Source organism: Piliocolobus tephrosceles, chromosome 17 (assembly GCF_002776525.5).
Source record: "Piliocolobus tephrosceles isolate RC106 chromosome 17, ASM277652v3, whole genome shotgun sequence".
Taxonomy (NCBI): Eukaryota; Metazoa; Chordata; class Mammalia; order Primates; family Cercopithecidae; genus Piliocolobus; species Piliocolobus tephrosceles.
In genome coordinates this window covers 28578607-28604800 of record NC_045450.1, presented here as the reverse complement: position 1 = coordinate 28604800, position 26194 = coordinate 28578607, and the positions used below count along the sequence as shown (strand labels likewise).

Sequence of the window (26194 nt, the reverse complement as noted above, 5' to 3'; positions counted from 1 at the left end):
GGCTCTGCCTTTTCTCTCCCTCCACTCGCCTACCTGGGTCTGCAAGTGAATTCACTGCTGTACTTCCAAGACCTAAGCATCGATCTCATATCCGGCCTACCATTCTTTCCAGACCCCAGAACCATGGATCCAACGGCCACTGTTTCCACCGGGAAGCCCCAGGGGCATCTAAAACGCTACCCCAACTACACTCATCAGTTTTCTTCCTAATCCTGATTTTCTTCCCGAGTTTCTTTTCCGGGAGAAGTTTAACCAAGTCATCCTACCTCCTAAATTTCCCTCCAATCCTCACCCCCATTTCTACTCCACTCTTCTGCCACATTAGAACCCCTCGGCTTTGGTTCATGCCATTAAAGCTCACCAGAATCCTTTCAAACCTCATGTCACCCACCTCCTTCCCCCCCTCTTCCAAATCTCTCCTCCTCCTGCTAGAATGGGCTTTCTGAAATGCAGATATGGTGAGCCCCTCTCCTTCCTGCTCTGATGAGAATGGAAGAGGACTAAGAGCCATGCCTTCTGACCTGCCGGTGACCCCATAGGCCCTTCTGCTACCCAGTGGGCCCAGGAGAGGTTGGAGAGTCATCTGAGGTGTAATGAGAGCCTCAACACCCCTCTCACGGAGTCTGGAGCTTAGTCGAGTGCATCAGTGTGAGGAGGTCTTCCTGTGGGCGCTGCCTATCTCAGACCATGGATTCTCAACAACATGCAACTGGGAGACCCCAGGAAGGCCACATACATCTTCACGGCACATCTTGTTTTTGAGATGGGAGTCTCACTCTGTCACTCAGGCTGGAATGCAGTGGCATGATCTCCGCTCACTGCAACCTCCACCTCCCGGGTTCAAGCGATTCTCGTGCCTCCACCTCCCAAGTAGCTGGGACTACAGGCACACACCACCAAACCTGGCTAATTTTTGTATTTTTTGGTAGAGATGTGGTTTCACTATGTTGACCAGGCTGGTCTCGAACTCCTAACCTCAAGTGATGTGCCTGCCTCGGCCTCCTAAAGTTCATAGCACATCTTGAACACTGACTTATTTGATCCATCCTTGTCCAATCTACCTAAATCCAAGCTACCACCACAATTCGCCTTGTATTCTACAACAGCCACTTAAGAGGCGCCCTACTTCCACTGTGGCCCCTTTCCAAGCTTTCTCTGCACTACATTTTTTTGAAACACACATATGACCATGTCATTCCTCTGATGGCTTTCTACTTCAAAATAAAGGCCAAATTCCTGACAATGGCTGGCCTATACGTCTGCTGGGCCCAACCCTCACTCACCTCTCCAGTTTCAGCCACCCCACCACCTCCTTGTGCTCAACCCTCTGGAGGGTCGGCTTTCTTCCCCAGGTCTTCGAACCCGCTGCTTCCCCTGCTGGAGGGCCTTGGCACATGCTAAGCCAGCTGTGCTGCCTGCTTTGCCCAGACTTCAGCTCAGCAGTACCTCAGTCGGAAGCCCTCCTCCTTCTGCAGGTGTGCTCCGGCTGGCTGCCCTGCACTTCTTCCTGGTGCTTCTCATGGTTTGTAACCACAGGTTTTCCTAGGTATTCTTTTTTTTTTTTTGAGACAGGGTCTCGCTCTGCCACCCAGGCTGGAGTGCAGTGGTGTGTGATCTTGGCTCACTACAACCTCTGCCTCCTGGGCTCAAGCGATCTTCCCACCTCAGCTTCCCAAGCAGCTGGGATCACAAGCGTGTGCCACCATGCCTGGCTAATTTTTGTAGAGACAGGGTTTCACCATGTTGCCCAGGCTGGTCTTTTTTTTTTTCTTTTTTGAGACAGAGTCTCGCTCTGTTGCCCAGGCTGGAGTGCAGTGGAGCAATCTCAGCTCATTGCAAGCTCTGCCTCCAAGTTTCACGCCATTCTCCTGCCTCAGCCTCCCAAGTAGCTGGGACTACAGGCGCCCACCATCACGCCCGGCTAATTTTTTTGTATTTTTTAATAGAGACAGGGTTTCACCGTGTTAGCCAGGATGGTCTCGATCTCCTGACTTCGTGATCCGCCTGTCTCGGCCTCCCAAAGTGCTGAGATTACAGGCGTGAACCACCATGCCCAGCCTATGTATTTCTTACTCAATGAAGATGTCTTTCTCTATAGACTGTAAGCTTGATGAGAGTGAGAACGCTGCCTGCAAGGCTCAAGATCCCATCCCCTGCACCTACTGTTTGGCTGCAATGAGCACTCAATAAATACCTACTGCTTGAAAAAGCGGTTCCCACAGCAGGCTAAGCTATGCCAACGTGCTAGAGTATAACAACAAATCCACAAAGGAAAGCAGCTAGAACCAAGTTCTGTGTTAATGTTCATACTTGTTTTCTACCTATTTGCCCATTTAATCACCTGCACTTATTCACTACTCACTGAAGAACAGGCTTAAGAAAAATTAGGAGGAAGAACTTACTCAATTGGGCACTTTCTCGTTAATTTACTTGACAGGAGACCAACCCATTTTACTTTAGTAGCCAGCTTATCCTGGGGTTCTGTAAACCACCATGACAGTGCAGTTTGAGTGTGTCAGACAATGTCTCCAGAAGGGAATGACAGGAGATGGTGAAATTTCTTTGTATGTTTTTCTTTTCTTTTTTTTTTTTTTTTGAGACGGAGTCTTGCTCTGTCACCCAGGCTGGAGTGCAGTGGCCGGATCTCAGCTCGCTGCAAGCTCCGCCTCCCGGGTTCACGCCATTCTCCTGCCTCAGCCTCCCGAGTAGCTGGGACTACAGGCGCCCGCCACCTCGCCCGGCTAGTTTTTCATATTTTTGAGTAGAGACGGGGTTTCACCGTGTTAGCCAGGATGGTCTCGATCTCCTGACCTCGTGATCCGCCCGTCTCGGCCTCCCAAAGTGCTGGGATTACAGGCTTGAGCCACCGCGCCCGGCCTCTTTGTATGTTTTTCTAATAAAGTCACACACTTGTACACAATAAATGCAAGCACCACTGTAGGCCAGGCGTGGTAGCTCAAGCCTGTAATCCCAGCACTTTGGGAGGCCGAGACGGGCAGATCACGAGGTCAGGAGATCGAGACCATCCTGGCTAACATGGTGAAACCTCGTCTCTACTAAAAAAAATACGAAAAACTAGCTGGGCACGGTGGCGGGCGCCTGTAGTCCCAGCTACTTGGGAGCCTGAGGCAGGAGAATGGCGTAAACCCGGGAGGAGGAGCTTGCAGTGAGCTGAGATCTGGCCACTGCTGCACCCCAGCCTGGGCGACAGAGCGAGACTCCGTCTCAAAAAAAAAAAAAAAAAGCACCACTGTTTTCTCTCTCTTTCTCACACACACACACACACACACACAGATCCAACCGACAGCCCTGTGGCACCTACCTGCAGGCCTTGCTGGAGATGCCTCCTGTTCGGGCAGGGGTGTGACTGGGGAGCCTGCAACCCTCTCTGGCGCTTGCACCTCCACAGGTGCTGGTGTGGGCACTGGGACTTCCCTGGGGGGCGGGGAGGCTGAGGAAAGGGCTGCTGGCCGCCCCTCTTCCTCTTCATCTTCAGAGGAGGACTCAGAGGATGAAGAGGACGAGGAGGACGAGGACGATGAGGAGGAGGAGGAGGAGGAGCTGGAAGAGCTGCTGCTCTCGGAGTCCGATGTGCTGTCATTTTCGCCATCTGAGTCAGCATACAGAGAACATTTGGAGGACGAATCGCTTTCCTCGTCCTCACCTGGAAATCCAGAAGGGGCAGTCAGGAGAGGTGGGCAGACCTCACTTGGTCAGCCGTGGGCTCCTCACTCACTCCCTGCTGTGGATGCTGGGCTCTGGGCTAGGGACAGGGAAGTCCAACAGACCAAGGAGCTGCATAAGCAAACCATTTTCACTGTGAGATAAACATCAGCACGTGGGGAGGATGCCAAAGGAAGCCCCAGACTCTGTCTAAAGAGGCCCAACAGGGAAGGTATCCTGGGGGACAAGGTGAACTCAAAGACAAGGAGTCCACTACGCAGACATGGGGACTACACAGGGATGTCCGAGGTCAGAGGAAGCAGAGACTTGGAGACTGGCAAGCAGGCTGCTCTGGCACTCGAACCTTCCCAAAGTGGGTCTTGGGACTCAGTCTGGATGAAGGACTGGGTGAAAAAGGATTCTGGGCTGAAAAGCTTAAAAAACACAACAGGTTCTATACTCTGAGACTGCTCGTGTATGGGAAGGGCTCAAAGAAACTGAAGAATTTCACAGTTTTTGAGGAACAGAATTGGGTAAGTTAGACTAGAAGGTGGTGGTGGCAGCTGGGAAGGGTACTGGAGGAGGGTGAGATGGAGCTGAACACAGCAGGGCCAGGAGATAAAAACGGCCCACAGTGTTGGGCTGGGGGGACACCCTGCGGAGAACAGGTTGTCAGGAAGGACCTTATGGAAGGAAGTCACAGGGTCAGGGGTGCATTTTAGGAAAGAGATTCTATAAGCAGTTTGGAAAATGAACTGGAATAGAGGGAGAAGGACAGAAACAGAGACAGGGAAATCAGTCAAGACTGCTGCAAGAGGCTGGGTGCAGTGGCTCACACCAGAAAGCCCAGCACTTTGGGAGGCCGAGGTGGGTGGATCATTTGAGGTCAGGAGTTCGAGACCAGCCTGGCCAACATGATAAAACCCCATCTCTACTAAAAATACAAAAATCAGCCAGGTGTGGTGGCTCACGCCTGTAATCCCAGCACTTTGGGAAGCTGAGTCAGGAAAATCGCTGGAACCAGGGAGGTGGAGGTTGCAGTGAGCCAAGATCACATCACTGCACTCCAGCCTGAGCAACAAAGCGAGACTCTGTCTCCAAAAAAAAAAAAAAAAATCCAGGTGTGGTGGCCCACGCCTGTAATCCCAGCACTTTGGGAGGCTGAGGTGGGTGGATCGCCTGAGGTCAGGAGTTCAAGACCAGCCTGGCCAACATAGTGAAACCCTGTCTCTACTAAAAATACAAAAAACTAGCTGGGTGTGGTGGCAGGTGCCTGTAATCCCAGCTACTAGGGAGGCTGAGGCAGGAGAATCGCTTGAACTCAGGAGGCGGAGGTTACAGTGAGCCGAGACTGCGCCATTGCACTCCAGCCTGGGCAACAAGAGTGAGACTCTCATTTAAAAAAAAAAAAAAAAAGATTCTTCCAGGCTGTCCTTTTGGACAGCTATGTCTCAGCAGAAGAGAAAGCAGGAGGGAGCATTTTGAGCATTGAGCTTATTGCTGTCAAGGGGCCAAGGGTTCCTAAGAATGTGGCCCAAACAGATGCCCTCACAGAGGGCAAAGGTGACCCACAAGCCCAGCAGGAAGGTCATGTGGGCTCAGAAAAGGGCTAGCCAAGCAACCGAACCCCTCCTCCGAGCCCAAAGTCGATTCCGCTGTCTGTGCTCACCATCCGACACCCCTGTCTCCTTCTTTGTGGTATCCACAGCTTCCTCTCGATCTTCATCTTCCTCATCTTCCTCGTCATCCTCCTCATCCTTAAGAAAAAGGACAAATGGGGACTAACAACAGGAAAGGGACAACTGGTCTTCCACCAGACACAGCTGCCTGGGCTCCAACCACAGAGATGCTGGCTACGGGGAAGCAGGCTTCAGCCGGGAGCCAGCGCCCAGGCCCTCACCTTCTCCGAGGAGGACTCCTGGGACGCCTCCTCCCCTTCACTGTCCAGAGCAAAGGATTTGCGGTGCTTGCCCTGGGTCTTGCCTCGTTCTTCGTCTCGCTTCGGGGGCTTGGTCCCCGGACGTCCAGGCTCTCCAGCCTCCTTCTCTCGCTCAGGGTCTAGGCCAGCAGAGTGGTAGTTGGGGAAATTTACCATCAACCACAAGATACTTGCCCTGCGCAATGGCTTTACAGACACTATTACCAATCTTCCTGATGGTCTTCATTTTACAGATGAGAATTTGGAAGCTCACCAGAGAAACGCAAACACCTCACAGTTACCTCATGTTTCATAGTCTGGTTTTTGTTTTTGAGACGGGGTCTTGCTCTGTCACTCAGGCTGGGGTGCAGTGGCATGATCACAGCTCACTGCAGCCTCAACCTGCTGGGCTCAAGCGATCATCCTGCCTCAGCCTCCTGAGTAACTGGGACTATAAAGGGCCATGCTATCACACCCAGCTAATTTTTAAAAATTTCTGTAAAGACAGGGTCAACCTATGTTGCTCAGGCTGGTATTAGACTCCTGAGTTCAAGCGATCCTGCTGCCTCAGTCTCCTGAAGTGCTAGGCGTGAGCCATCGTGCCTGGCCTTTATATATATATACACACACATACATATATATACACACATACACACTATATATATACACACACACATACATACACACACACATGGCTGTTGCGTATTTTTAGTAGAGACAGGGTTGTGCCATGTTGGCCAGGCTCTTGAACTCCTGACTTCAGGTATATATACAGCTGTATGTGTGTGTGTGTGTGTGTGTGTGTGTGTGTGTGTATGTTTTTTTTTTTTCTTGAGATGGAGTCTCACTTCGTCGCCTGGCTGGAGTGCAGTGGCGCAATCTTGGCTCACTGCAACCTCCACCTCCCGGGTTCAAGCAATTCTCCTGCCTCAGCCTCCCGAGTAGCTGGGACTACAGGCGCCCGCCACCATACCTGGCTAATTTTTGTATTTTTAGTAGAGACGGGGTTTCACCACATTGGCCAGGATGGTCTTGATCTCTTGACCTCGTGATTCGCCCACCTCAGCCTCCCAAAATGCTGAGATTACAGGTGAGCGCTATCGTGCCTGGCCTTCATATATATACACATATGTACACATATGTACATATATACACATATCTACATATATACACATATATACACAAATATATATACATGTATAAATACATATACAAAATATATATACATAAAAATACATATATATATATATATATTTTTTTTGAGACACAGTGTCACGCTATCACCCAGGCTGAAGTACCATGGCATAATCTTGGCTCACTGTAACCTCCACCTCCTGGGTTCAAGTGATTCTCGTGCCTCAGCCTCCCAAGTAGCTGGGATCACAGGTGAACACCACCATGCCTGGCTGTTTTGTAATTTTAGTAGAGACAAGGCTGTGCCATGTTGGCCAGGCTGGTCTTGAACTCCTGACTTCAGGTGATCCTCCTGCCTCAGCCTCTGAAGTGCTGGGATTATAGGCAAGAGCCACTGTGCCCAGCCCACACAGTTTTAAATATGTCCTGCCCATTTGATCTTGTATCATTTTCTGGTCGGGTGGAAGCGGCAGCTGATGTGTTATGCCTAGCCCAAGAAAAGAGTATGAGGGCCAGTGGGTCTCCAGAAAAGCAGATCTGACTCAGTGGGGAAGTTTCCAGGCCATGGTAGCTATCAAGCAAGGGCTGAAACTCAAGCACACTAGGAGGAAGGTGGTAGGAGGGCATGAGCATCAGGTGGGAAACTTGGGGAGATGCCTCGTTTAACTTGGAATTCTGTGATGCCAGACACTGAATTTCATGGGTGGAAAAACCCAAAATCCAGAAAATGTAAATCAGCAGATCAGAGGAAGACCTGCAACTACAATCCGGGGATAACCCTACCTGGTGTACCCCACACCTCTCAGAACTGCTGCATTTCAACCCTGCACCTCCATCTGGCTCTGCCCTCAGAACGACCCAACCCCTTCATCCCCGACCCTTGCTCTCCCATCAGAACCCACACAGACCACCCCTTCTCCTTATGCCTGACCCTGCTCACCGTCTTCATCTTCCTCAGCAGGAGTGGAAGGACGAGGCCTCTTTTCCTCACTGGCCTCGGAAATTTCTGATGGCTCTTTCCGCTTTACCTGGGGGATGGGGAAAAGATGGGGCTCGTTTAGAACTCAAATACTCAGGCAGATCACGGTGGCTCACTCCCGTAATCCCAGCACTTTTGAGAGGCTAAGGCAGGTGGATCACCTGAGGCTAGAAGTTCAAGACCAGCGTGGCCAACATAGTGAAACGCCAGCTCTACTAAAAATACAAAAATTAGCCGGGCATGGTGGCGGGCGCCTGTAACCCCAGCTACTCAGGAGGCTGAGGCAGGAGAATCGCTTGAACCCGGGAGGCGGAGGTTGCAGTGAGCTCCACCACACTCCAGCCTGGGCAACAGAGCAACACTCTGTCTCAAAAAACAAACAAAAAAAAGAGCTCAAATGCTCATAATTCCTGACCACCCCTACCTCAAGGAAGGGGGCACCCCCTCCCTTTCCCCACCCTACCCCACAAAACGACAGTTCTGAGTACCTTGAATGAAGGCAGCCGCAGGGCCCCTCGCAGCCCTGACCCAAAGGCGAAGGCCTCGATGCCCGTAGTGCCCCCGCTCTTGGCCCAGTCCACGAGGGACAGCAGGCCAGGCTCCTTCAGCTTTGTCTTCTCTTTATCCTCCTCCTTGGCTTGCTGCTTGGCCGCGTTCTGGAATGGCTGCAGGCAGCAGTGGGGCTGAGCCCCAGCGCCCAGAACCCAGGCATTCCCTCCTGCCTGAGACCTACTCCCGGACCCCAGGAATACAGAACGCATCTACTTGCTGCTCCATATCTTGGTCACACCTGTCCCAGCCCCCACATGGCATTTTCTCAAAAGTCTGCTCATTTCGCCCACCAGCCTTAAGAAACAGCCACTATTCCCACTTCACAAATGGCAAAATGAAACCAAAGTTTGAAGAGACCTAAGGGCCTTGTCCACCACAAGCAACCAAACAATGGAACCAGGACAAAGCTCTGCTGCCTCCCAGGCTCATCTGTGCCTGCTTCTCTGTGCCCCCAACTCCCCTGCCCAGTCAGGGCGGCCCTGAGGGCCTGCGGCCTCTCTCCACTCGCCTCCGTTACCTGTCTCCTCTGAGCTGTGCAGCCTGGAGGAGTCAGAGGCTCATTTCCTCCTGCATAGCCCAGGGCTCCCTGGTCCCAGGTGCTGGCCTCACCTTGGCCTTCTCCTCCTTGCTCTCCCACCACTGGTCAAAGGCTCCAAAGGCCACATTCTCCACCATCTTGCGGTTGAGGTCTCGCTGCATGATGCTCTTCATCTCCTGGACCAGCATGGCGAGCACACGGCCCACGGTGCCTGCCGTCGGGAGGGTCTTGCCCTCTGCCAGCTCTGCTTCTTCCCTGGGTGGCAGCCGGGCCTCCTCTCCCGAGACTGAGGAGGAGGGCAGGGGCTCGGCTGCCATGGGCATGGGCAGGTGGTAGGCCTCCCGCGAGTATGCCCCTCTGCCCTCCTGCCCCTGTGCATACAGAGCATAGGGCAAGCCGTAGGCTGCCTCCTGGGGGGGTGGGAATGGGAGGAAGGCCTCCCCAAAGGCCCCACCGGGGGGACCAGCTGAGGCGGCAATCAATCCCTTGCCCTGCCGCAGCTGATGGAGTCGGGTTAACATCTGGGTCTGCATCTGGAAGGACATAGGCATCCCTCCCCACTGAGCCCCAAGTCGGTCCATGAGCTCCAGGGAGTTCACAAAGTCATAGATGTGCGGGGGTGGCGGAGGAGGTGGGGGGTACTCAGGGGGCGGCGGCCCATCAGGTCTGGGTGGGAGGAGGTAGGCAGGCTGGTGGGGAGGGTAACCAAGGGGAAGGGACGCCAGATAGGGAGGAGGAGGAGGCGGGGGAGGGGGAGGCGGCGGAGGCTGCTGAGGGGGTGTCGGGGCCGGAGCGGGTGAGCCACCCCGGTCGTCATCGGAGATCTCCATGTCGTCTCCGGAAGAGCATGGAGAAGCCTGCGGGGGCAGAGGAGGGTCACAGAAGGCTTCTGTTGTCCCAAACCTTACTTTCTCGTCTGGTTCCCTTCCCTCTCCCGTAGGCCCAACCCTGACTCCCAGAGCCCAGGTGCCTCCTCTGGCTGACCCCAATCTCACCTGGTTCTGTCCGTTTGCCTTGGGAGACTCCCGAGTAGCCCCTGGCTCCCCACTCCCTGTAGGTGCCACATCCTCAAAATTAGCTGGGGCTGGAGGGGGTGTGCAGGGCCCATGCCCTGATCCAGAAGGCACCTCACTCCCTGCATCTCTGGCCCCAAGGCCCACGCTGCTATTCTCTTCCTCCTCCTCTGTGTCAGAGGCCAGGAAGGAAAACTTGGAGCGCTGCTCCTTCAGCAGCATCTCGATGCGGGAATCCAGGCTGCTGTGCTGGGCGAAGGGCACGCTCTCATTGGTGGTCTCTGGGGCTGGGGAGCCGGAGCGGGCAGGTGAGGCTGGGCGGGGGGAAGTCCGAACTTCTTCTCTCTCAGGGCTGGGCCCTCCTCCACCCCCGCCTCCGCCAGGTTCTGGAGGCTCCGGGGGTGGAGCCTCTGAGGCAGGAGGCCGGTAGTCCTGGTCGGTGGGCCGGCTGGGCTCGGGGGGCAGGTAGGAGGTATAGGAAGGTGGGAAGCACTCAGCTGTATTTTCAGCAAAAGGGGCTCCAGGGGGATCCTCCCGCGTGGCCCGGCGTGGTGGGTAGGAAGTATGGCGCTGGTAGCGATTCCAGCTTTCATAATACGCTGGGTAGTTTGAGTCAGAACTACGAAACTGAGAGGACGAGGAGGAAGAAGATGACGAGGAGGATGAGGACAAAGAGGAGGAAGAGGCGGAGGATGCTGCGGTGGCTGCAGTGGTGGCGGCGATGGCCGTGGAGGCGGTTGTGGAGGCTGAAGATGCAGAGAAGTGGCGGCGGGAAAAGGCATCTTGGTAGCTGTTCTCTGACCGCCGGGGCTTGAAGGAGGTTGAAGTGGTGCTGGAGAAGAAGCAGGGGAGTTAGGTGGGCTCAGCTCTCTACGACCAAACCAGAGCGTCCTGGGTCCCAGGGCCCAAAGCCCCTCTAGGCTGCCCTCAAAAGAAGAGCTATATGTTGGGTTCCTAGCTAATGTGTTCCCTGAGGACAGCAATTTGTTGACTGAATCCACAGAAAAACTGGGACAAATTATTTCCAATTCCCTCTTGGAGAGACTCTGGGCTTCTTCTTCCCAGTGGCAGCTCCCAGACTCTGCGGGCGGGGCCCCAGGCAGGGTCTGCTCTGTACCTGCTGGAGTAGGCGGAGTCCTGAGAGTAGGGGGTGCTGCCCCGAGACGTGTAGGGGGTTCCTTGGGAGGACTGAGGGGTGAACTGGCCAAAGGAAGATGGGGTATCTTGTCGGCTGCTGGAGAAGCTTGTGTCCTGGGAGCAGGGGGTGCCGTTGCCAGGAGTACCCACCGCAGTGGTGCCTGCTGGGTAGGCAGCAGTGTCGGAGGAAGAGCGACGGCGGGATTCAGCCTGGAGCGACAGAGCAGGGCAAGGAGAGAGGAATAGGCTCAAGACACCACTTGAAAACCTGCCCTTCCCCAAACCAGGAATCCTATTTCCCTGTCTTTCGAAAGCATCTCAGTAGCTTTGCTTGGCTCTTCTTATGTTTAACAGGGAAGCCCGGAACCTCCCGAAGACTGCTTCTGCTCCGGGCACCCGGGCACCATGCCCACATGGCTAGGGGCTGTGGCAGCCACAAGCTTCTCACCGTCTCAGTGGCTACACCCGAGCCTTGGAACTTCTCACTCAGGGCCTTGCCCCCAGTGGGCACAGTCTGAGGGGTGTAGGAGCCATTGACAATTAGTTCATAGTATTTCATTCGTTGTTGTCCTGGAGGGAGGGAAATGGGAACCAATTGTCAGATGGAGACGCTAACTCCTTCCTGATCTGGTATTCCTGCTTCTTTCTCAGGCCTCAAGTTTCCTACAATTTCTTGGAGTCTGGGTTTCAGGATTTCAGTTCTCCCACAACTCTACCTTTGGGATCTTCTATCTCATCTCTACCTCTGAACTACCACAAACAACATATATTACGACACTTCACAATTTACCAAAAACACTTCTACTTATTTTACCCATGCTGGATCACCAGAAGGGAAGCATCAGTATCTCTGTTCTACAGGCTTAAAAGTGACCTACACAAAGTCACAGAATTGGTCAGCAAAAGAATTGGAATTCAAACCCAGAAGCTCGATCACCCCATGCTCTTTATCCTGTAAACTAAAGCCTGCAGAAGAGCAACCTGGAGACTAACGGAGCCTGCAGGCGCTGTGAACACCTCAGAAACACCTTGTGAAGAGGGAAACATGGTATTTTAAAACCATGAGATTTCATACAAAAACCCATATTTCTGGCTGGAGTGCAGTGGCATGATGTAACCTCCACCTCCCAGGTTCAAGTGATTCTCATGCCTAAGCCTCCCGAGTGGCTGGGATTATAAGCGTGAACCACCACGTCTGGCTAATTTTTATTTCTAATAGAGATGGGTTTTCACCATGTTGACCAGGCTGGTCTCGAACTCCTGTCCTCAGGTGAGCCGCCCACCCTGGCCTCCCAGAGTGCTGGGATTACAGGCGTGAGCCACCGCATGCCTGGCCCTGGCTTTTTTTTTTTTTTTTGAGACGGAGTATCACTCTGTCGCCCAGGCTGGAGTGCAGTGGCCGGATCTCAGCTCACTGCAAGCTCCGCCTCCCGGGTTTACGCCATTCTCCTGCCTCAGCCTCCCGAGCAGCTGGGACTACAGATGCCTGCCACCACACCCGGCTAGTTTTTTGTATTTTTTTAGTAGAGACGGGGTTTCACCGTGTTAGCCAGGATGGCTGGCTTTCTTTTACGAATCAAATTCAGGAATGTTAAACCTCATTCCCACTTGCAAACTGGCCAGTGCCTACTAACGGCTGCCTCCTTCAGACAATACTGCAATCTGCAGCTCGCCACAGACCCCACTGCTCCCCATCACTCAACACAGAAGCCCAGACCACCTCGCTTGCATTCACAGCTCCTTTACTATCTCAAATTTTCAAACCAAAAAACCCAGAAAATCCAGTATTTCTGAGAATCTGGCATTAAAACCTATATAGGTTATAGAACAGCATACAGAAAAATTAAAAAGAGCCCAGCCATGGTGGCTCACGCCTGTAATACCAGTACTTTGGGAGGCCGAGGCAGGCAGATCACTTGAGGTCAGGAGTTGAAGACCAGCCTGGCTAACAGGGTGAAACCCTATCTCTACTAAAAATACAAAAATTAGCTGGGCGTGGTGGCACGCACCTGTAATCCCAGCTACTCAGGAGGCTAAGGCAGAAGAATCGCTTGAACCTGGGAGGTGGAGGTTGCAGTGAGCCAAGATTGTGCCCCACCGCACTCCAGCCTGGGTGACAGAGCGAGATTCCATCTCAAAAAAAAAAAAAGAAAGAAAGAAAAATTAAAAACAGGCTGGGCAGTGTAGTGAGACTTCATCTCTGCAAATAAAAAAATTTTGGCCAGGTGTGGTGGTGCGTGCCTGTAATCCCAGCTACTCAGGAGGCTGGGGTGGCTGAGCCTACGAGTTGGAGGCTGCAATGAGGAAAGATCACGCCATTGCTCTCCAGTCTGGGTGACACAGCAGGATCCTGTCTCAAAAACCAACCAACCAACCAACCTGACCTGGGCTGATTTACTACAATCTATTCATCCTACCTAGTACAACCCTTCATATGATTTTTTTTTTTTTTTTTTTTTTTTTTTTTTACAGATAGTTATGTGCTTGATTATGGCCTATTGCCCGACCTTGCTGGAGACACCACACACACACATCCATGCACCATAATTCCACTCTAAAATCTGATCTGATTTCAGAAACACAACTAGCCCCAACAGTTTCAGATCATGACCCTGGGTGCCTGCCTGACCCTGACAGGCATTTGCATGTACAACCTCCGTTGGAGGCCAAGCCTGAGTGGCAGGCAGAGGAGTCCTCACCTTTGATGTCAAGCTGGGCATGGATGATGTTGCCCATGACGGAGGTAAGGTGGAGGTTTTTGACTGTTTCCTTGGCACCCCGAGTGCTGGTGAAGAGCACACGGGCCAGGCCCAGGTGCTTACGCGTACGGGGGTGAAGGAGGATCTCTACCTCTTCCACCTCGCCGTACTTACGGCACATATCCTTCAGGAAGGTCTCCCGCACGTTGTCATTCAGCCTTGCAAAAGTCACTTCCTTCAGTGGAATCTGTCCAATATAGAACTCGTCCAGCTGGGGAAAGAACAGGAGTTGGTATGGGGTCTCAACACTGACCACTGTTCCTTTGTCCTTCAGGAAACTTCAGCAAGCTCCATGAAGTCAAGAGAGAGATCCAGGAAAGTGACGGGCAAGGGAAGGGGCCTACAATAAGGGATCCATCAGACCTGACCCCTTTTCCCTGAATTCTTCTCACCATAGAATAACAGCAAGAATTAAGAACAGAAATGTGCAAACTAGGCCGGGTGTGGTAGCTCACGCCTATAACCCCAACACTTTGGGAGGATGAGGTGGATGGATCACCAGAAGTCAGGAGTTCAAGACCAGCCTGTCCAACATGATAAAACTCTGTCTCTACTAAAAATACAAAAAAAAAAAAATTTAGCTGGGCATGGTGGTGGGTACCTGTAATCCCAGCTACTCAAGAGGCTGGGGCAGGAGAATTGCTTGAACCTGGCAGGCAGAGGTTGCACTAAGCCGAGATCACACCACTGCACTCCAGCCTGGGCAACAAGGCGAGACTCAGTCTCAAAAAAAAAAAAAAAAAAAGAAAGAAAGAAAGAAATGTACATACTGAGGAATAAACATACGTGGAGAGAACGAGCTGCAAAGCGATGATTCCCCAGCTCAGCCTTTATTAGGTAACTACCATGAACCAGGCACTGGAAATACAGAGCTAGAAAGGAAGAGATTCCCGTACAGAAAAGTAGCAAGACATGCACATACAAACACAACATGACTCAGTGGCAGCGGACGTGTACATGGTATTCTGGAACCCAGAGAAGGAAACCTTTGTACAGAGTATAATCAGGGAAGAATTCATAAAGATGGTGTCATTCTTACTGAGATTTGGGGATTAACATTCCATCAAATGACAAGGACCCCTACGACATGGAAGTATAAAACAACTTGGTGTTTTCGAAAAACTGCAAAGCATATGGTGTGGATGCAACACAGGGATGTGCTGTTAAGTCAGAGGATAAGGCTTGGCCAGATCAATAACCATACATGTCAATGCCCCAAAACATGGACTTGGTAACAAAAGGAAATTAGAAAAGCAGTGAGCCAAAGAGACAAATGACAGCAAGGCAGAGGAGAAACAGAGGAAAGAACGAAGGCAAGAAGAACAGGTGAAATGAATAGTGAATAACATAGACCAAGGTCTACGTTACATGGCAATGGGAATAGAAAGATGAAGAATAAAAAGGAAAAGAGCCAGGAAGACTTGGTGACCGACTGTGAGAGAAAAGGAGAGAATCAAAGGCTGCCAGGCTATGCAGCTGAGTCGATGTTACTGCCACGTATGAGCAGAGAGAAAATGAAAGAGATAGGTTAAGGGGGTAGATAATTTATTTTAAATCTCTTAATTCTGAGACATCTGTGTGGCCTCCAAATGAAACTCTCCCCCTACCAGGCATATAAGCCTGGAGATGTCGGCTGGAAACAGATATTTGGAAGTCATCAAAATTTAGGTACTAGTTGAAGCTGTAGGTGTGAAAGAGATTGTCCAAGTAAAGGGTACAAAGTAAATTTAAAAAAAGGTGAAGAAGAAGAATGAAGGGACCCCACAGACAATTTATTTAGAAAGGAAGAATAAAGAATCAGAAAAGGAAATGAAGAACCACCAGTGTTCCAGGACCAGTTCGAGGCCTGAAAAATATCCTGCCTAGGGTGGGGAATGGGAGTCCTCGAAGGAAACAAGATGGAAATGACATCGCCAAATGAGAGTTGGGGAACAGTGCAATCCAGGTAGGCAGTGGCCTTGTCACTTCCCTTGACTGTCAAGGAACTGTGAGATCCCACTGTTGTGTGCTATGCACTGTCTAGGAATACACAGTGATACGTTTAGCAGCTAAACAGTCTTTACCTCACCCTTCAAGAAGTCAACACCCCAGCCACCAGAGATACACGTAGAACACCTGACCTGTACCTTTCTAGAAGATTAAGTGTATCTCCTGTCCAGAACAACTGAGTCTTACAGCCTCAGAGGTTGCTAGATCTGGCTGAGACCCTTTCATTGGAAACCCTTTTTATTCAGCTATAGTGCCAAGACGCATCCTCCATACCCTCTTAGGACTACCACACTAGAAGCCCAGCAGACACGTACCTTAAACTTAGGGACTGGGAGGGAAAAGTCTCTGTTTTTGGACCTGACATGGCAACGGGGGTCTTGGAGGTCTTCGACTGGTATATACTTTGAGTCCTAGGAAGGAAAGCAGTAGCAGAAAGAGAGCTCAGGGTGAATCCAGGCTGGGGAGCTCTAAGAAGCCCATCTGGACACGCACATGCAAAACATGGGTTCAACTGCCCACTTTCAAGAAGGCAGGCTACCATTCTAGGTGCTGAACAGAATCACAGAGGCCAGGGGCACCTGGAGCTCCCCGGATGGCAAGCAAAGGCCTGGGCACTCACGTTGACACTGAAGTGGACTCCGTCATAGCGGTACACCTTCTGAGAAGGCCTGCGCAGGGCAGGGTCCAAGGCAGGATCCACGATGAGCTTGTAGTTCCGCCACTGGAAGCTCGGGGCCTTCTGCCCATCTCCCCCACCTTCCTGATCCATCTTTGCTCATTTACACTGTTAGGGAAAGGGGGATACGCAAGAAGGGTCACGACCTGGGCCTGATTCCCCTGCCTTTCCTCACTGGCCAGCCCCGATTCCAGATTCTCCCATCACTCCAGTTTCCACCCCTCACCCTGACCCGGGGCTCCCCCGGATTCTCCCCCAAGTACCGTCTGTCTCGCCACAACAACCCAGCCTCTCTCCATCTCCCAACTCTACTGTCAGGCCCCCAGGCCCGTCTCGAGCCCCCTTACCTTCCCGCTCTCCCTAGCGCGCGCCCCACTTGGCCTCGGCGCAAGACCCCTCCCCCGCCTCCTGCAGGCCCCGCCCCCTCCCGCCTCCTCACCGGCCAGCGGCCCGGGCCGAGCCCGGCCACGGCTCCCACACACCCGCTCGCGTCCCCGCGCCCCGATCCTCCGGCCGAAAGGTGGCACCTCTTCGGGGCGTTGGAAACACCGCGAGACCGAGACCGAGACCCGGCTTCGACCCCGAATCCGGGCGGGGGGTGGGGGGAACGCGCGCCGCTGCCCTCTCCTCCCGCCCCGGCGCGTTCTGCACCCCCAAGCAGGTCTCCGCGCACGCGCGCCGGGCAGCCCCACTCACCCGCTCCTGGCGAGCGGCTCCCCTCCCCCCACCCCGCGCGGCACCTCAGCGGCGCGAGGCGGCGGCGGCGGCAGCGCGAGACCCGGCCCCGCAGCGGTGGCGGCGGCGGCGCCCCCCCACCACCACCTCCCCGGCGCGCGCACCAAACACCACCGCCACCTGCGCGAGGCCCAGCGGGCACAGGGTCTGCATTCGCACTTTCGCCACAGGCGCTGCCGGGGGACCCACGGGGCCGGGGGTAGCGGCTTCGTCTCGGCCGGCGCCCGGGGAGGCTCGGGAGTTGCGGCCCAGGGAGCCTGGAGATTGGCCGCATCCCCCGGAGAGTCGGCTTCGCCACGACGATCCAGATGCTGCGGCCCGGGACGCTTGACGAATCGGCGGCGACGAAAGCTGCGACTAGTCCCTGAGGAAAAGGGGCGGGGCAGAGGGGAGGAGGCCAGCCAGCGCTGGGGAAGCTTCAGTGGCGCGTTCGGGAGACGCAGATTCGCCGGGCGGGCGGGGCGAATCGCTGGACAGGATGCGCGCCGCTTTGCTCCTCTTCCCCGTCCCTTCCTTGCACGGCCAAAGTCTGAGAGGCTGCAGATTCGCCACTGTTCCCGGCCTTAGCCGCAGCCTCCCCTTCATCCGCCTTGGTGGAGTCAAGAAAATAACGGCCCGTTAGCCAATCCCTGCTGGCAGAATCGACAACTTTTTCTGGATTTTTCTTACTGGCCCAAGTGAGAGGATAGCCCGCTTCTGACCCTGGGGAAAATGCCTCCAGCCCAGAGCTCCTGTCAGAGTCCGATGATAATTTTCAGCCGAGTATTGAGGGACCCGAGGAATTGTGAGGATCCGGCCTGGCGAATCTGCGGATTCCGCTGTGGGCGGGGCCGAGTCAAGGGGCGTGGTCAGGGCGTGCGGAGCAAGGGACTAGGGGGCGCCTCCGGGAGGACCCACCAGGACTCATCCGGATGGGAGGGGCGGCCGGGAGGTGGAAAAACACAACCGTGAGCGGTGACTCAGGCGGTTTGCCCCGCCTCGCACATAAATGCAGGGTGCCTTTCCTTCCCGTTATCGTCCTTGGGTGTCTGGCTGCTTAGGATGCCCATTTGCCAGATGGGGAGAGAGAGGCCTGTAGAAGGTGCCCTACTTTGCCGTACTCAAACCCACCATTAGTGGTTAAATCCAGGGACTGCTTCAAGGTTTTCTGATGAGCCTAGTGGGGCCTAAGTGCCCTTAAATGGGCCCTGTAATAGTAAACGAGGTCCTACAGGAACGGGACTGGACTGGTGTCCTCCTGGCGTCATGGTCTCAAGTGCCCGCTTCTTTGGCTGTGGCGTCGTATGCTCACGGGATCCCTCCGCACGAGGGCAGCAGCGGCCCAGGCCTACACCTAAAACTCGGGCTGAGGTCTTCTTAAGGCTGAGCACCCTTTTGATCCCATGTGGACGCCGGCACTCCCAGGAGGCCCCCTTTCCTGAGCTGAGGATGCCCCAGGCTCCTGACATGTGTACATCAAGCCCTCGCTATATGACCTTGGGCAAGCCATTGACCTCTCTAAGTTTCGGAGTCTTCCTTTAAACTTGGATGTCAATTTGTAGACAGCCGAACAGTGCAGAAAAGACCCTTAGAGCCTGGTTTATGCAAATTCACCATTTTAAGTAATAGGAAAAGGTGGAAGGGAGACTTATCCAAGGTCTCACACCACAAGATAGAAGAAGATTAGGACTAAAATTTTGAGGGAAATAAGCCTGAAAAAATTAATTTACGTGGAGGCATAGGTGTTGAGATCAGATTCCTTTCTGTTCTAGTTGAAAGGCACTGGTTCCTTTTCTCAAATCAAAGAGAGATTCCCATGTAAGGGGTAAAGATAGTCCAAGTTCAGTTTCATGGACTAACTGTGTGGTTTTGGGCAAGATCTTCAGCCTTCTTGGGCCTGTTTCCTTATCTCTGAAATGAAAATGATAAAGGCTTAACGCTTGAGGTGTTGGGGGAGTTAAATAAGATAACCTACGAAAGGCCCCTAGTATGTGGTAGTTGCTCAAGAAAGAAACTTGAGGCCAGGTGCAGTGGCTAACACTTGTAATCTCAGCACTTTGGGAGGCCAAGGTGGGAGGATGATTTGAGCCCAAGAGTTCAAGACCAGCCTGGACAACATAGTGAGACCCTCCTCTCTACAAAAAAAAAAAAAATTAATTAGCTGGGTTGGTGGCACATGCCTGTGGTACCAGCTATTTGGGAGGCTGAGATGGTAGGCTCATGAGCCTGGGAGGTCAAGGCTGCAGTGAGCTGAGATTGCACAGCTGCATTCTGGCCGGGTGCGATGGCTCATGCCTGTAATCCCAGCACTCTAGGAGGCTAAGGCAGGTGAATTACTAGGTCGGGAGATTGAGACTATCCTGGCTAACACGGTGAAACACTGTCTCTACTAAAAACACAAAAAAATTAGCTGGGCATGGTGGCGGGCACCTGTAGTTCCAGCTACTCAGGAGGCTGAGGCAGGAGAATGGCATGAACCTGGGAGGTGGTGCTTGCAGTGAGCTGAGATCATGCCACTGCACTCCAGCCTGGGCGACAGTGCGAGACAGAGTGAGACTCTGTCTCAAAAAAAAAGAAAAAAAAAGTAAAAGTCTGTCTCAAAAAGAAAGAAAAACCTATACTAAATACTCAGGGAGGGCTGGGCATAGTGGCTCTCGCCTGTAATCCCAGCACTTCGGGAGGCCAAGGCAGGTGGATCACCTGAGGTCAGGAGTTTGAGACCAGATTGGCCAACATGGCGAAACCCCGTCTCTACTAAAAATACAAAAATTAGCCACGTGTGGTGGCGCACACCTGTAATCCCGGCTACTCAGGTTTCTCGGCTGAGGCAGGAGAATTGCTTGAACCCAGGAGACAGAGGTTACAGTGAGCCGAGATCGCACCACTGCACTCCAGCCTGGGCAACACAAGACTCCATCTCTAAATAAATAAATAAATAAAACTCAGTGGAAGAGATAGAGACTCTGAACTCAGGGACAAGAGTTCAAAGCCTGTAGCCTTGGAATAACTCTCCCCATTCAGAAGCTGTTGGCTCTTGTTAGCATCTGACAGGGTTACACCTGAAACCCACTCCCCTCCCAGGTCCTGTCTACCCAAACTTGCCACCACCCAGCTCTTGGGAACAAGTAAAGTTATCCTAAGAAGGCCTGCCCTGCATCCCATTCACAGCAACAGAGACATCTGTGAAACATGATTTATTATATAAAACAAGGTGCATCCAAATTCAGTGTCAGAAAAGCTTTGTATTCCAAGGGCTAAGGACTGGACCTTCTCCCTTAAAACCTCCTCACCTAACCCTTGCTAAGGACTCAGGCCTGAGGCAGAGGCTGTCAGTCTCTAAAGATCCCAGCCCTGGCCAGGGGGGGAGAACAAGTTTGGTGCATAGCGTGGTGGGTCACTGCATAGCGTGGCAGTGGGTCAGGCACCATCCCTCCTGCGAGTGGCCACAGGTCACCACGGTGGGGGAAGGTGGGGAGCTCCAACCTCCAAAGATAGGTTCATTGTAGGAAAAGCTAGACCAATGCCTGGGGTAGAAACACCCAAATCCCTCTACAACAACTAAAGCAAGAATGTAGAACCCATCAGAATCTTCCCCCAAAATGCCAACCATAAAATAGATTCTACAGAAATAAAGCAAGGAATCCCAGCACTTTGGGAGGCCAAGGCAGGAGGTTCACTTGAGCCCAGGAGTTTGAGACCAGCCTGGGAACGTGGCGAAACCCCGTCTCTACAAAAGATACAAAAAAATTAGTCGGGTGTGGCAGTGCACACCTGTAGTACCAGCTACTTACTACCTGGGAGGCTGTGGTGGGAGAATCTTTTGAGCCTGGAAAGTTGAGGCTATAGTGAGCCGTGACTGTATCACTACACTCCAGCCTGGGCAACAGAGAGAGACTCTGTCTCAAAAAAAAAAAAAAAAAATTAAACCAAGGGTTGGCTGCCTTCTGATCTTCGCATCCTGTATAGGAATGGAAATGGTGGCTAAGGTCAGCACCGAAGGTCCCACAAGCTCTCCCTGCCTCCCCTATATCTACCGCATAATCCTTCAACTGAGGCCAGCCCAGGTGCAGAATAGCTTGCAAAACCCAAGGGACAGACTGATGGGGAAAATCCCTGGGAATGTGGGAGCTACCCCAAGGCCCAGCCCAGAGGACCCTGCAGGCAGGAATCTGAACTCTGCCTGACAGTGGCCACTGCAAGTGGCTCCAGCCAGGGGATGGGGGGAATGAGGTCTGTAGGCTCCTGAGGCCTCTTGCAGACCCGGGAGGGAGGCAGTGCTTGCAGCGGTGGCTAACACCAGCCTCAAACAGCCTGCAGCTCCCCCTGCAGGCGATTCAGTTCCTCTAGTTCCTGCTTGTAGCGGTCGGTCTTGTGTGCCACCAAGGAGCGGTAGAAATGCAGGGCAAAGGCCACAAACACGAGCCCCACAGGTACCATGATGGCTGTGGAGGCCATTGCTGCTTGCCAGCCTGGCCCATGGGACCCCCCACCACCACAGGTTTGCCGGGGTGGGCAGGCTGGCTCAGCCTGGGACGGTGCTGTGGATGCAGAGGATGGTGAGAGATTGGAAGCTGGACTAGGGGAGGTAGCCACTGGTGCCAGAGTCCCGGGCACCCAGGATGTGGGCACCATGGGGGTCGGTGTGTCCAAGGGAGCCCCAATGGGCACAAACTTGACCCAACCAACCAGGACAACCTCGGCAAGGAAGAGAAAGGTGCCCAGGGCAGTGGAGAAGCCCCAGGCCAGCTCCACGTAGCGGTGCAGTCTCTGGTGTGGTGACTGGTGGACAGAGTTGAGGTTGTGGATGTTGCTCACAGCTTCAATGTGGGGCAGCAGACACGTGGAGACCATGAGTGCAAAGAGGTGCACAGCCACCAGCACAGTGGTGCAGGCACTGAAGGCCACCAGCAGGCCTGGCGGGTACTCGTGGTCGCTCTCCAGCTGCACCTCCACCATGGCCACCTGCAGGGACAAGAGGGGATGGACTGACTCCCATAACCTCCTCAACTGTAGAGATTTTTTCCGCCTATTGGGATACATCACTGATACATATCCCTAGGACCTGGAACTGTGCCTGGTAGAAAGCAGAGACATTCAGTCTCTTGTTGAGTAAACGAATGGACAGCTTTGCAAAGGCTCTGTTCTGTTCTGGTTTCCCCACCTGCCTATCAAGAGGGCTGGATGGCCAGGCGCGGTGGCTCAAGCCTAGAATCCCAGCACTTTGGGAGGCCAAAGTGTGTGGATCACCTGAGGTCAGGAGTTTGAGACCAGCCTGGCCAACATGGCAAAACCCTGTCTCTACTAAAAGTACAAAAATTAGCTGGGCATCGTGGTACATGTCTGTAATCCCAGCTACTCGGGAGGCTGAGGCAGGAGAACTGCTTGAACCCAGGAGGCAGAAGTTTGAGTGAGCCAAGATCACACCACTGCACTCCAGCCTGGGCGACAGAGCAAGACTCTGTCTCGGAAAAAAAAAAAAAGGGCTGGATGACATGCTTCTGACAGGTTTACTGCATAGGGATCAAACAGCAGATTCTGGAGCTGGGCTGCCTGGGCTTATTCTGTGCTCGAGCTGTGTAATCTTGAGCAAGTCAGTTCTCTGTGTGCCTCAATTTCCTATCTGGAAATGGAGATTGATAACAGCACCTCCCTGCCTTGTAGGGTTGGTATAAACATTAAGTGAAATATACATGAAATGGGCTGGGCATGGTGGCTCACGCCTTTCATCCCAACACTTTGGGAGGCCGAGTCGGGTGGATCACCTGAGGTCAGGAGTTCAAGACCAGCCTGGCCAACATGGTGAAACCCTGTCTCTACTAAAAATACAAAAATTAGCTGGGCGTGGTGGTATGTGCCTGTAATCCTGGCTACTCAGGAACTTTGGAGGCTGAGGCAGGAGAATTGCTTGAATCCAGGAAGCAGAGGTTGCAGTGAGCCGAGATCACACCACTGCACTCCAGCCTGGGCGACAAGGACAAGTGGGACTCTGTCTCAAAAAAAAAAAAAAGAAAGAAAGAAAGAAGAAAGAAGGAAAGAAGGAAGGGAGGAAGGAAAGGAGGGAGGAAAGGAAAAGGAAAGGCAGAGGAAAGGAACAGGCCAGGCACAGAGTAAGCACTATGTACAACACGTGTTTGCTATTCTTGCTATAGTGAGTGCTAAAATCTGAGGACAGAGTTTACAAATCGGCACACTGTGGACCACTTCCAGCTTGCAGACGTGTTTTGCTTGGCTCACACAGTGTGTTTCTTAAAAAATGGAAGATGTTGCCAACTTGTAAAACTCAAGAGAGTTCTTATATCCCTATTTCCAGATCCCCTTGAAAACTTGGAAGAATTGGCCACACTTGGCCCGCGTTCCTGCACGGCAACTATCAGCTCAAATCAGTCAAGGCTGCTCCCCTTGGAAAGGTCATGGGGTTTCTCTCTCTCTCTTTTTTTTTTTTTTTTTTTTTTTTTTGTAGATGCCAGGTCTTGCTATGTTGCCCAGGCTGGCTGGACTTGAACTCCTGGGCTCAAGCGATCCTCCTGCCTTGGCCTCCCAAAGTGCTGGGATGAAAGGTGTGAGCCATCACCCTCGATGTCAGGGGGTCTCTTGCTTGCTAGTCCCTACCCAGCCAACTTGGCATCCATATTACTTGCCTGGCCCTTTGCAGACATTTAAGTTGATGAACCTATTCTAGGAATGTATAAATTTGGAGTCTGGAACCAGACTGCTTAGGCTCAAATCCTGCCACTTACTTGCTGTGGGACCTTGGGCAGGTGTCTTAACATCTCTGATACTCAGTTTCCTCATCTGTAAAATGGCCAGAGTAGTAGTACCCACTTCGTAGGCTAACAGATGATGTACATAAAGGCACTGAGGGCAATGCCTGGTGCTTAGTGACAGCTGGATACAATTTGTATAATGCTGTTCCAACTTAGGCCACCTGAGTTTCAGAATCCCACTCTCTCCCCATCCCTGGTTCTTGTAGGGTCCATTCGATTGCTCTGGGCCTGGGGAAAGAAGAAGGTAGGTGTAGAGGCTGGCGGGTGGAGGCAGGAAAACAGGGCTGAGTATTTTGGGAAATTGGGCCATGGCAGGTGTCAGGAGGTGTTTTCCACAGACAGGGATCTGGGCCAGGCTTAGTCCTGGTTTCTCCCAGAGCCTGGTCCAGCCTCGGTCTCCCCTGCTAGGACTGCAGCCAGTCCTGCCCCCAGAACCTAAACCTCCAGCCCCTTACTCCTGCAGAGAAGGCTCGGGCCCTTAAGCTGTCACCCCAGCAACCTGCATGTTCTGCTGTAGAGGGATTGTCTCCTTGGGAACAGGCTGGACCACGGGGTTGACCTTCCTCAGCTCAGGTGGCTGCTCCCTTCCCTCTGCAGGCTGTGTAGATGAAGGGGCACCAACGCCCTGTCCCCAGGTGATGCCCCCCATCAGGAAAGGTAAGCTGGTCTGTGGATTCTGGGAACCCATGTAGAAGACCATAGGCTTATGATGACCCTTAGGGTTAGAGAGTTTCCCTGTCATTGTTCAAATATGGAGGTTATGACACAGATGGGGCAGGAACTAGCCCAGATCGCCTAACTCCATGGTCCCTACCCCAACCGCCTCTGATATCCATCCCCACAGGAGTGCGTTCCCCAAAGTACCTCCTGCAGCTCACTTTCTTCTTTTTCCTGGGGTGATGGTGGGGAAACCCCAGACTAACAGAGCAGCAACCCTGGGTCCCAGTTCATTCACTCCTGCCCAGAGGCGAGACCTTTGCTTTCCACACCTGTCCAATTGGACTAGCAGGCTAGTCTGAGCCATCCTTGGTGAGTGGCCTGCTCTGGCATGCTTGGCTCACCCTGGGGCGGGTACTTGGCGGGCTACAGAGGGCGCACCCTCCATGATCTCACAGTTTCCCACTGGCTTGCAAGGGGGGTGGAGGCCTGTCCAGGGTCACATAGCTGGCCACAAGCAGGGAGGAGCCAGGACTGTGTCTGTTGATCCTCACCCTGGGACCTCCCTCCGTCCCACTTCCTGTGAGGCCACCGCTGGGACAGACCGTTAGCCGACACCGTCCTCCTGCACCTGTGGTTTATCAGCTTGAGAATCGCTTATCAGCTTCCTCATGGGCCTTCTCCCCAGCGGCTCCCTCCCGGGCATGATCTCTTGTCAGTTTTCCTGGTTGACACTAGCACCCCTTGGGCCCGCTGGAGAGTGGCCACTTTCCCTGGGACGGGCCCAACTTCAGCTGGGTGACCCTGCCACCCAGCTGATCCATTTCGAGCCCCCCTGCCTGTTGATGCAGCCCCCACCCAGCTGACCTGCCTTTGAAGCTGGCACTGGGACTTAAGAACCACTTCTACCAGGCACAGGCTCCGTCTGAACCACTCTGCCTTATCGTTGCAGTCGGGCCCACTGGTGATTTGTTCACCCCACTCCCTCTATGACACCTTTAGGACCTTAGTGTCCTCCGGTGGCCCCATCTCCTGAGGGCCCCTGTACACACACATCCGTAAGAAGGGACTTGCTCAGTCCCTTGGGACCTTGTTCCTTCCCCCTTGACGAAAGCCCCCTCTGCCCTGTCTCCCTTGGGACCTGTTTACTTCCCCCCCCAACCTGTGTCCCCCACGTGCTCTGCCCCACCGTGTGTGCCCCCTCCCGGCCCCTCACCATGGCGAAGCCCGAGAGCAGGGCAGACGTGCGGCTGGAAGCTTTGAGCTTGGCCCGGCTGAGGTAGAGGCGGCGCCAGCTGAGCGCCCGCAGCGAGTGCTGACTGGCCCCCATGAGGTCCAGGTAGCCGCGGTGCACGAACTCCCGGTACGTGGCCGAGCCTGCAGGGCTCTCGCCCTCCGGGTTCAGCGGGGCCTGCTCGCACGCGTCCTCCTCGCCGCCCTTCATCCTGGGGGCGGCGGCACCAGGCGGTCACTACTGGGCGGAGGCGCCTCGGGGGCCCCAGCCGGGCCGGCTCAAGCCCAGGGGCGGCCCCATCCCTCGATAAGACAAGCAGGATGCAGGCGGCGGGCGCCCAGGAAGAGGCGGCCCCAGCGGAGCAGGAAGAGCGGCGTCTGCGGGGAGCCCCAGGGGCCGGAGCGGGACAGCGGAGGCCGAAACAGGAACTGGGGCAGAGGCGGAGCCGGGCTGGCCACATGATGGGG

At 53.6% G+C, this 26194-nt stretch overlaps 2 protein-coding genes across 7 annotated transcripts in view; both read right to left on the bottom strand.

The window, feature by feature from the left end:
* The window catches only part of SETD1A (SET domain containing 1A, histone lysine methyltransferase), a 28345-nt gene extending 10429 nt beyond the window's left edge, over window positions 1–17916 (bottom strand). The window contains exons 1-14 of one of the 6 annotated variants that reach the window (XM_026455410.2): window positions 17795–17916; window positions 17214–17682; window positions 16302–16466; window positions 15997–16092; window positions 13634–13904; window positions 11383–11504; window positions 10915–11144; window positions 9780–10629; window positions 8856–9641; window positions 8183–8359; window positions 7656–7743; window positions 5564–5721; window positions 5333–5420; window positions 3323–3664 (exon numbers count right to left, since the gene is read on the bottom strand). In XM_026455410.2, coding sequence (XP_026311195.1) covers window positions 3323–3664; window positions 5333–5420; window positions 5564–5721; window positions 7656–7743; window positions 8183–8359; window positions 8856–9641; window positions 9780–10629; window positions 10915–11144; window positions 11383–11504; window positions 13634–13904; window positions 15997–16092; window positions 16302–16451 — 3358 coding nt within the window. In that variant the 5' untranslated portion in view covers window positions 16452–16466; window positions 17214–17682; window positions 17795–17916. The other 5 variants (XM_031934479.1, XM_026455409.2, XM_026455413.1 and 2 more) reach the window with 5 other exon arrangements.
* Window positions 17917–20251: 2335 nt separating this feature from the next.
* ORAI3 (ORAI calcium release-activated calcium modulator 3) lies at window positions 20252–26194 on the bottom strand. The gene is made up of 2 exons (XM_023191247.2): window positions 25710–26194; window positions 20252–22034 (listed from the first exon to the last, which is right to left on the bottom strand). The coding sequence occupies exons 1-2, from the start codon at window positions 25935–25937 to the stop codon at window positions 21375–21377; spliced, it is 888 nt and encodes a 295-aa protein (XP_023047015.1). The 5' UTR covers window positions 25938–26194; the 3' UTR covers window positions 20252–21374.